Source organism: Scylla paramamosain, chromosome 24, assembly GCF_035594125.1.
Source record: "Scylla paramamosain isolate STU-SP2022 chromosome 24, ASM3559412v1, whole genome shotgun sequence".
Taxonomy (NCBI): Eukaryota; Metazoa; Arthropoda; class Malacostraca; order Decapoda; family Portunidae; genus Scylla; species Scylla paramamosain.
The window spans coordinates 14,361,110-14,372,244 of NC_087174.1; the positions used below are offsets into that span (position 1 = coordinate 14,361,110).

The 11,135-nt window shown below is 35.5% G+C and overlaps 1 protein-coding gene across 2 annotated transcripts; it reads left to right on the plus strand.

Annotated features, from left to right (window-relative positions):
• The first annotated feature begins 920 nt into the window (after positions 1–920).
• LOC135112799 (uncharacterized) lies at positions 921–11,015 on the plus strand. 2 transcript variants are annotated; one of them, XM_064027619.1, is made up of 5 exons: positions 923–1,118; positions 2,204–2,334; positions 8,731–8,913; positions 9,047–9,618; positions 9,896–11,015. In XM_064027619.1, the coding sequence occupies exons 1-5, from the start codon at positions 1,028–1,030 to the stop codon at positions 10,239–10,241; spliced, it is 1,323 nt and encodes a 440-aa protein (XP_063883689.1). In that variant the 5' UTR covers positions 923–1,027; the 3' UTR covers positions 10,242–11,015. The 2 variants fall into 2 exon arrangements, with proteins under 2 accessions (XP_063883690.1, XP_063883689.1); XM_064027620.1 differs by lacking the exon at positions 8,731–8,913 and having other exon boundaries at positions 921–1,118.
• Positions 11,016–11,135: the final 120 nt, after the last annotated feature.

Consider the following 11,135-nt stretch of genomic DNA (forward strand, 5'->3'; position numbering starts at 1 on the left):
TCTTTTTTTTTAAGAAAGGAACGAATACAGCAATACGCTAGCCGTAACTTGCAAAAAATCATTATTGCGGTCATAATGACTCCTTCCTTCGTTTGATAAAACGTTAGATATGTTTCCTTTGAGTCTCCCAAAGCCTTGCACTTCATTTCGAATTAGGCATTTTCTTCATTTATCTTTAGTTTAATACGTGGATAAAGCTTAATACTTTTCACTCAGTACTACACTATACAGTATTATTTTGCCCAAAGAAGACAATATAACTACTCGCTCATTTGTAAAAACGTGTCCAGCCTGGATAGGGTGTGAACCCTACTCAGGTGACGAAGGAGGCTGATTAATCGATTAAAAAATAAAAATGGCTGGGGAGGGAGAAGGAACCGTAGTGGCATGGAAGGTTATTCCCACTGAACTATAAACACTATAATTCAATACTTATTTATCATAATATGATATACTGATAGTCTTCTATTCACTGAATAGGTGAGGTTGGCAAGAATTGTCTTCAACAATAATAATAAATTCGATTCAAATTCTTCTAAAAAATAAATAAATAAATAGCTGCCTATGTGTCTGGAATGGAACAGTAAAGAAAATAACATGGTTATATCAAACTTGTTTATTACCACGAATGGCCTTGTGTTATGTGTACTTACAAAGCAAGATTAAAATAAGGAGACAATAAGTGGCACCTAATGAGGATCATTATTCAACCTCCCCGTCTTGACGCTGGTTGATGATGACCCAATTTTAAGAACGAGGTAAATGTGTTTCATTACAGAAATTCAAAGTATCACATTAAACAATTCACATTCCAACTTAAGAAGCTGACATTGTAGGTTGAAACTGGTCTATTAAGAAAGTATTATATACCACAACTTCAATAACAAAAACACTACAACAAACTTAACAATCCAGCCAGCAAGAGTTGGCAACTGCCTGGCAAGCAGGTAGACAACACCCCGCGGCACTTCTCCAGATGGTAGTATCACCACTGAGGCGTGTGGCACTATTGTAAGCGGACGGCAAGATGGCTATGGCGGCGCTGAAGGGACTGCAAGGTGGAAGGGTCTTGGCTGGGACCTCTACACCTACGAGACACATGCACACATTAACCACAGGTAACCAACAACAGCTGATCGTCTCTAATCATCAGGTATTGTTTGGAAGCTGCATTTATTACAGAGCGTTTTTGCTATCGTGAACTATTTTGTTGCATTGCTTCATTCAATACTTGCAACGTTGTTTTTTTTCTTTCTTTTTAGCAAGATATGATTATTCTGTTGATATATCAATGGCTACCCGTTGTGTGTTGTCTGCAATCAGCAATGTGTGTTTTTCATCTATTTACTAGCATCATTGCTACTAGTTGTTATTCTTCCATTATGGCTATTCCTTGTATACATTATCGTGTTACAGAATATCCGGGAAAACATGAACTATCTGAGCAACGCATAATCAAATAGGTATACGTGCAACGGTAGCAGAAAATTAATATGGATAGAAAAAGCAACTGTTCGTTGCTCAGTTTCTTGTAAGAATCTCTCTCTCTCTCTCTCTCTCTCTCTCTCTCTCTCTCTCTCTCTCTCTCTCTCTCTCTCTGCTGATCCACTACACATCCATTGCAATCTCGGCTAATGTGAAGTACTTTATTACTTTATCTCTTCATTAATTTACTGTAGCTTCCTTATTTGCTCACCTCACTTAATTTAGTGAAAAGAATCTCCCTACTTTCTAAGGACAAACAGAATTTTGTATCTCTGATCAGTGTTTATGCATAATTAGGAAATTATTTTTTTTAATATTATCTGAAATCAACAGTGAGAAGTGAGAAACTGAATAAATAAAGAGGGGATATGAATAACTGGTAACGTGTACCAAACAGGAAGTAAGATTTGAAACTTATTGGTAGCGTGATGATAATATTAATCTTGAAACCCTGAAAATTATCTGAAATCAGGATGTAAGATTTGAAACTCATTGTTAGCTTGATGATCAGATTGATCTTCCAAGCTTGAAAATTAAATTAAATCAAACATGAGAAGTGAAAAGTCATAGCGAATTCAAGCTATGATTGTTTGTGTGTGTGTGTGTGTGTGTGTGTGTGTGTGTGTGTGTGTGTGTGTGTGTGTGTGTGTGTGTGTGTGTGTATACCATATATTTATTTATAAATTATAAAACAATACAGTGCCAGTTTTCATTACAGAAACACCACAGCTAAAACAGCAGACTCAGCAGAGGAAGAAGATGCACCAGATTCTGAGTTCTGCTCATATCCCAGGAACTGCTCACATCTCCATGCCTCCCAATGTTGAGGAGCTGCAGGCCTCAGAAAAGGTGTGTGTGTGTGTGTGTGTGTGTGTGTGTGTAAATTACTTTGATGAATCAAGAAAAAATATATTGGATTCTTTAGTAAGAGATTAATGTAGTAACTGAAGGAGGGTTAAGTAAGGAAAAATACTTTGTGAATCAGATAAACCTATATGCTTCAAAAGAAAATGGAAAATATACATGTATGTATACAGTCTTAATGGGCCAAGAGAAATCATATAGTAGGGTTGATAAGAAGTTTTGCTTTTAAGAATAGGGAAAGAGACACATATATTTAATGTCACCATAAGATGTGGGGGCATACACTATAACTGCACATGGCTTTGGGTCTCATCTGTCTCATTGGGGTCTAAGCAGGGTTGGAAAAAACTTTTTTTTTACCCAATCCACTGGATTTTTGGGGGTTTTATTTATTTTTTTTTTATTTTTTATATTTTTTGGGGGGTGGGATTGTTTTTAGAGGATTTTATTTATTTATCTATTTATTTTATTTATTTTTATTCCTCATATTTATAGGTAAATCAGTTTAAATAAGCAATTAGAAAGTAATCTAGAGTGAAATAAAAGGTTTGAAGTGTATTTTTTTTCATGTAAGAAAGGGACTGGTCAAGAGCAATAAAAATATAATAATAATAATAATAATAATAATAATAATAATAATAATAATAATAATAATAATAATAATAAAAAAGGCCCTCTGAGATACTGGTCCCCATACAGACTCAAAAGTGGTAGTCAGAAATTACAGGATAAGTGTCTTGAAATCTCCCTCTTGAAAGAGCTCAAGTCATAGGAAGGTGGAAATATGAAAGCAGGCAGGGAGTTCTAGAGTTTACCAGAGAAAGGGATGAATGGTTGAGAATATTGGTTAACTCTTGCGGATCACCTGAAGATCCGCCACCCCACAGGGATCACCTGAAGATCCGCCACCCCAGATTGTCTCACCTGAAGATCTGCCACCCCAGACTCTCTCACTTGGTTAGGTTAGGTTAGGTTAGCCTAACCTAACCTAACCTAACCTAACCTAACCTAACCTAACAACATGAACGCATTAAAAAACTGAGTGGATATAAAAAATGCAGAAAAAAGTTTACTTCATTAAAAGTATGGGATCACCTGAAGATCCGCCACCCCAGATTGTCTCACCTGAAGATCTGCCACCCTGAGTGCGGCTGGGGTGGTGGATCTTCAGGTGATCCACTCTTGCATTAGAGAGGTGGACAGAATATGGGTGAGAGAAGGAAGAGTCTTGTGCAGTGAAACCAGGAGGAGGGAAGGCATGCAGTTAGCAAGATCAGAAGAGCAGTTGGCATGAAAATAGCAGTAGAAGATAGCAAGACTGCAACATTGTGGTGATGAGAGAAAGGCTGAAGACAGTCAGTTAGAGGAGAGGAGTTGATGAGATGATAAGTTTTTGATTCCACCCTGTCTAAAAGAGCAGTACAATGAACATGTGAAGCATATTTCATACATGGACAGATAAGGCCCCTGTGCAGAGTTAGCTACTTGGGGGAGAGGGGGGGCAAAACTGATGGAGATTACTCAGAATGCCAAACTTCATAGAAGCTGTTTTAGCAAGAGATGAGATGTGAAGTTTCCAGTTTAGATTATAAGTAAAGAACAGGCCAAGCATGTTCAGTGTAGAAGAGGGGGACAGTTGAGTGTCATTGAAGAAGAGGGGATAGTTGTCTGGAAGGTTGTGTCAAGTTGACAGATGGAGGAATTGAGTTTTGAGACATTAAACAATACTAAGTTTGCTCTGCCCCAGTGAGAAATTTTAGAGATCAGAAGTCAGGCATTCTGTGGCTTCCCTGCATGAACTGTTTACTTCCTAAAGGGTTGGATGTCTAGGAAAAGATGTGGAAAAGTGCAGGATGGTATCATCAGCATAGGAGTGGATAGGACAAGAAGTCTGGTTTAGAAGATCATTGATGAATAATAGGAAGAGAGTAGGCAACAGGACAAAACCCTGAGAAACACCACCGTTAATAGATTTAATAGAAGAACAATGACCATTTACCACAGCAACAATAGAATGGTCAGAAAGGAAACTTGAGATGAAGTTACAGAGAGAAGGATAGGAGCCATAGGAGGGTAGTTTGGAAATCAAAGCTTTGTGCCAGACTATCAAAAGCTTTTGATATGTCTAAGGCAACAGCAAATGTTTCACCTAAATCCCTCAAAGAGGATGACCAAGACTCAGTAAGAAAAGCCAAAAGATCACCAGTAGAGCAGCCTTGATGGAACCCATATAGATAGGTAGAAAGTTGTGAAGTGATAGATGTTTCAGATTCTTCTTGTTGAGGATAGATTCAAAACTTAAGAGAGGGAGGAAATTAAAGCAATAGAACAGTAGTTTGAGTATGATATAAAACTAAATTTTGATATGCAATATATATATATATATATATATATATATATATATATATATATATATATATATATATATATATATATATATATATATATATATATATATATATATATATATATATATATATATATATATATATATATATATATATATATATATATATATATATATATATATATATATTTTTTTTTTTTTTTTTTTTTTTTTTTTTTTTTTTTTTTTTTTTTGCCAACCCTGCCTCTGAGTCTGTGGTAAATTATATTCCTTACCCCAGGGCACAGGTACACTGTGAAATCTGGGTTTTCACAGTTTACCTTCCCCAGGTTTCCTCAAGTACCCGTTTATCAACAAATGTGAAGGAAGTATGAACAGCTGAGAGAGCTGTGTGTGGAGTACCCCAGCCCAGAGTCAAACCAGGGCCTGTTGATTCATAGCTAGACCCCAAAAATTGGAAATGTCATGTAGTGTGCCAGTCAGTCAAGATTGTCTAAATGCAACTTTGACTATATAAGTGATCATTATATTGTTAGTAACAATAAGCATGGATAAAATGTAGAAGATAACAAAAGATGAAACAGTGTACTGTTGAGTGCAAAATTGAAAAGTCAGTTAGAGGAGGGAAGTTGATGTGGCAATAAGCTTTAGGTTTTATGTTGTTTTGGTAGGATACTATGTCACAAGGATAAGAGGATCTAAGATGTAAAATTTTGACTTTTTTAATGAGAGTTTTTGGTGAGTTGAAGGATAGATCTAGCATGAGTTCATGCAGAAGTATAAAGGATATGAATTTCAAGAGGTGGAAGACTAAGGAACATATGTGTGCCATATCTCTATCCTGGACAGCATAAGAGTAAGCCAAGTTGAATGAAGGTTTAAGAGCTCTAGGATTAGAGAAAGTGTGGAATGTATGCCTCCATGCCAGAGACAACCACTTCTGTCATGTGCTTTGCACAGAGATGGATATCTTACAAAACCAATAGTCATTACAGGATAAATCAGAAATGTATTATCACAGGTCTTTCTTCACAACATAGGCATATTGCAGAAGCACCTCTGCTTTGGTGAGTTCAGATTTGAAGGAATAGGACAGGATACTGAAGTGAGATTATGATAAGCTCAATGGAAAGAACAGGCTAAAGATATACAAGTTAGTAAAAGGTCAAGAATGTTGGGCACATCTACAAGGCATTTAGGAATGCAGGTAGGGTGCTACACCAGTTGCTTTAGCCCATGTAGATCAGCAGATTTGAAGGTGTGTTCACCAGGTTGGTTAGTGGAAAAAAAGGTGAAAAGAACTCATAATGATGAACATTAACATCTGGGTTTCATTGAGGAATAGAGCAAGAAGCTTGGTGGAAATGAAGCAGTTCCCTAGATTGAAAATTAGATTAAAGGTCATGAGTGTTGCAGAAATATATCATCATCAATGCATTTTGGCTACTATAGTTCTCCATAAAACATTGTTTAGGAAAATTAAAACTCATAGAATTAAGAGTAATTCTTCTTTACTGGATTAAAGGGTGGCTTAGCAGTTGAGAGCAAAAGGTACAGATGCATGGAAATAAATATAAAAAGAGTGAAATTATTAGACCCCATTGGTCTGTTATAGGCCCATTACTTTTCATAATGTACATTAATGATCAAAATTTTTTTAATTAGTAGCATCAGTAAATTTGTTTAGGACACCAAAGTAAGAAGATTAATTAGGTCTGAGCAAGACATAAGCATGTTACAGAGGGACTAGATAATGTGTATAAGTGGGAAAAAAATAGGAAATGCAATTTAATAACAATAATGTAGTATTTTCCACATAAGTTGAGAAAATACCTTAAATAATTATACATACTTTAATGGACACAAACACAGCTAAATCCATTTCAAAAAGGAATTTAAGACTAATCTCCAGCCAAGGAGGCAATGCATTAGAGCTTGCAATAGATCAGTTTCTGGCTTTTTCAGTAAAAGAGCACACAAGAGAATTGCAGATGATAACCCACTTGCCTATCAGCTTATCATTATGGTCTTTTAATTCTATTTATGTATTCATTTATTTATTTTTGTTAGTGTTGTGTATATTTTTACCATCATCTGATCTTGGTATGCTATAATATTTTAGAAGGCTCTATGTCTGAGCTACAACACAAAGTAATTTCAGCTCCAGGTTTCTTTTTAAGGGTTTTAGAGCCAAAATAACAAATTGGAGATAAATTCATATAGTAAAAGTTAGCAGTTAGCAATTAATTGAGTTAAAAGGCTAAAAAAAAGTAGATATTAATTCAAATTTTAAAAGGAGATGGGAAAAACCTGGCTTACAAATAGAGCTGTAAACAGTGAAACAAACTTTTAAAAATATACCATAGTAGATAGACAGCCATCAGATAGTTTCAAAGAGAAAGTTAGGTAAATTTGTGGATGAGAATGACGGATGGTAAGGCCTAGTTGCTCAGAAGCTGCCTTGTGTAGGCCAGTTGGACTTTTGCAGTGTCCTTATTTTCTTAAGATCTGATGTTATGTTTCTTACCTTTATGAATAAAGGAAGTGCGTATATTAGTTTATTTGTATATTAGTAATAAATTTTGACGTGTAATTATGTCAACATCCTGGAGAAATTAAATACCCAAGAATGAATAAAAATGGCATTGCAGGCCTCCATTCTTGCCTTCCCCTTACCAACTTCCAGCACATTCATATTCATATGGCCTGTAGCTGCTAAGCCATGGCATTAAAAGCATTTGACCATGGAATATCTCCAACCTAGAAGGATTTCATCTTTCATTTCTTTGAGTATCTAACTAACTTTCCTCATAGGAGACCCATTATTTCATGCAATATCCCATTTTCTTTTTTGTAGTTTATGTTTCTTATTTAACCAGAGTTCTCTTGTGTGAATATCTTCTTTCATTATGGATCTTCAGGAATTATTCCCATTGCTGTTGTGTACTAGTTAAGTTGTATTTTTTTCTACTAAATTTTGCTTTCCAATTATCAAATCTAAATTGCTAGTATATTTTGTATCTTTTTTTTTCTCTCTCTCTTTCCTAAAACATTGAATTTAATTATCAAATGGTTATTTTTTTTTTTTTTTCCCATGGGGCACTTATATCAATTAGTGTGTCAGGTTCTTTGGTTGACATTATATCCAATCTTGCCAGTGTATCTTCCCTTCTGATCCTGGTGTTCTCTTCTATCCATTGTGTCATTGTGTTGTCTATTACAGTATTCACCAGCTTATTGCCTATGAATGCATGCACATACACATGAATTCATAGGATTTTCATGGAGGCTAAAATAAATTATATATGTATGTGCAGTTTTATAATACATCAGTAAACGCAGTGTTTTACTGCACTCACTGGAAAATTCCATGAGTGGCCAATTATTCCTCCTTTGCCTCTCCCTCCAGATGTCCATGTTTGCACACATGTATTTACCTGTTTGTATCCTTACATAATTGAGTCAAGCTTTTAATGCCCCATTTTTTTTTTAAAAGCATTAATCATATTTTTCTTCAAAATTATGTATATTGTTCACACACACCACTTCCTCTGGTAATGCATTCCACTGATCTAATGTTTTATTTTTAAAACTATGTTTCTGCACATTTTTATCTCCTCTTGTCTTAGTATTTTCCTGTGTTCTCTTGTTAGGTTTCCTCTTTCATACAAATCTACTGCATCTACCTTTTATATTTTTGTTACACATTTATACACCATAATCATATTTCCCCTCCTTTGTCTTTCCTTCAGTTTCAGTAGCTGCAATTTTATTGATCTTTCTTCATACCTTAATACCTATGTTGTTGCTGTCTTATATACTTTTTCAGTTTAGTAATATTTCTTTAAATGTGTATTCCATACTACTGATTCATATTCCAGTGTAGGTCTTATAAAAGATGTTATTTTCTACATTTGTAAATGTCATTCTTATATTTACTAACAACACACATTTTCCTCACTTTGTGTGTATGTATGTCCATGCATGTCTCTAGAATAAAAACTTAATCTTATGGTACCTTTATTTATTTAAAGGCTCGCTTCTCTCCACGCCGCAATCGTGATGTATCTTCCAAATTAAATCAAGTTGGTGGTGTCTTTGGAGCAAAGTTCATGAGCACTCAAGGAACCCATGAAGCTGCATTCAACAATAGCTCTCACCCAATTGACTCCCATTCTGATATATATGATTCTCGCATCACTGTCTCACTATCATCAGTAAGGATAACTTCTAAATTACCTCCTAGCACTGAAGTATTGAAATTCCTACACATGTGTGTATGTTTCTCAGATTATATATTCTCAATTTAATGTTTTGTAATATTTTGGGTGACAAATCATACCTTTTCAGGTCATGCAAACAAATGTTCCAAAGCCATATGGAATCACTGGCAAGGCCCCAGTCCACCTAAACATGCCAGGTGGCCAGTGGGCTCAGGATGAGAAATATATTTCTGGTGATCTTCACACCTTCCATCACTCAAACATCTCTTCAAAAAAGAATCCAGGTACTACCTACCATATCCTTAGCTGTTTGAGGCACTGTATGCCTGTTAAACATGCTAATGTGCCAAGATTGAGTGGATCTAACACACTTTATGGTGATGGTGCTGGTAGTGTAGACTATGTAAACTGTGTCAGGCTGTCTGTCAGTCCTAGCAAAGTCTGCCTTCTATCTAACAAAGCCATTGGAGAACATTTAATCAAAAGGTCATTTGGGTGTAAGTTTTTCCACAAGAGTGCAGTCAGCAACATCCAGCAAAGTCATACCTGTGACAGCAAGACCATAGACACACCTGAGCTTCAGCTGACCCCTAGGCAGAAGCTGCAGCGAGCAGTAAAAGAATATGGAGCAACGGTCATTGTTTTCCATGTCATGATCTCTCTAGCTTCCCTAGGGATATGCTACCTTCTGGTTTCTAGGTGAGATATGCATGTTGTGTTGCTTTTTTTTTTTATGTTTTTTTTATACTCATGACATTCACCTACTGGTTGGTACACAGGACCTGAAGCTACATATATATATGCATAATCTAATTAATTGATAAAATATTATGATAATTTGGCTTTGGTATGTGATCTTGTGGAAATTTATTAGTTTCCATTAACTGCAGTGAACATCTTTATAGTCAGGAGTATGATATAGCTTCATGTTAGTAATTTCAGTATTTTCTAACACTGATTTTGTTTTCCTTCTCAGTGGAGTAGACATGAGTGGTGTGATCCAGAGTCTAGGTATTAGCTTGGGCCATGTGGGTGAGGGAGCTGCAGACATGCCAGCCCCAAGCAAATCTCCAGCTGTGGAAATCCTTGAGCAGGACTCCAGCAGCACAACGGCTCCTAAACAAACAACTGTTGAAGAATTTGATAGAATAGATGTCAACACAAAGAGAGCAGCTGGAGCTGCCACCTTTGTAGTGGCTTATGCTGTTCACAAGGTGTTTGCTCCAGCCCGAATAGCTGTGACACTCACTGCAACACCATTTATAGTAAGGTATTTAAGAAAGATTGGATTTTTGAAACCTCCCAAAACTAAAGTGAAATAATCATTCTCCATCTTTGTAGTAAAAATATATTTAGGATGCTGAAACAGAATATTATTGTACGGTTTTTTACAGTAACTGTGCAGAAGATGAATGATAACTGTAAAAACTGATTAGGTGCTCATTGCAAGCCCATATTTCTTCTGATAAGTCTGAGCTCTGCCTGTTTTAGGCCAAGCTGATCTTAGGCTCAATTGCTGAACATTTCAAATTTCCAAACCCAAAAGATTTAAGTGACTAATATTTTTAAAACAATCATTAGCATACACAATAGTTAAGAACTTCTGAAATTATATAAGCCCTGACTTATTAGTATGATTATATAGGCTTACATATTTTCCTTTTTATACAGCTATATAATAGTGATATAACATAAGGTTTATGTATTGTATGTAAAAATGTAAACATGGTCAGTGTGAGCTTAAAATGTTTGAATGGTGGGAATTGGCATGTGATTCATTTTAGTATGTAATTCAGTAATGTGTATGACCTTACCCTTCCAAATTGATTTTTGAGGGAATGATGTTTCATTAATTACAATCATACAGTCCAACTCAGATAAAAAAAAAAAAGTAGATGAATCCATTTACATTAATTATAAGGGGTGGGAGGAGAGAGAGAGAGAGAGAGAGAGAGAGAGAGAGAGAGAGAGAGAGAGAGAGAGAGAGAGAGAGAGAGATTGTAGTGGGTATAGAGCAATGGTTAGTGGCATGAGAATATATACAACTAAAATTTTTTGTAATTTCAATCTTTATAAATATATATAACAAAAATGGCTACATGCAGTATTCAGTAGTGATCCTCTACTATAATATTACCTTTTAATGAAGATGTGCTTACACTGAAGTACATGTGGATTGAGGATATTTACTGCACATTGCTTAAAATAAGCATTGA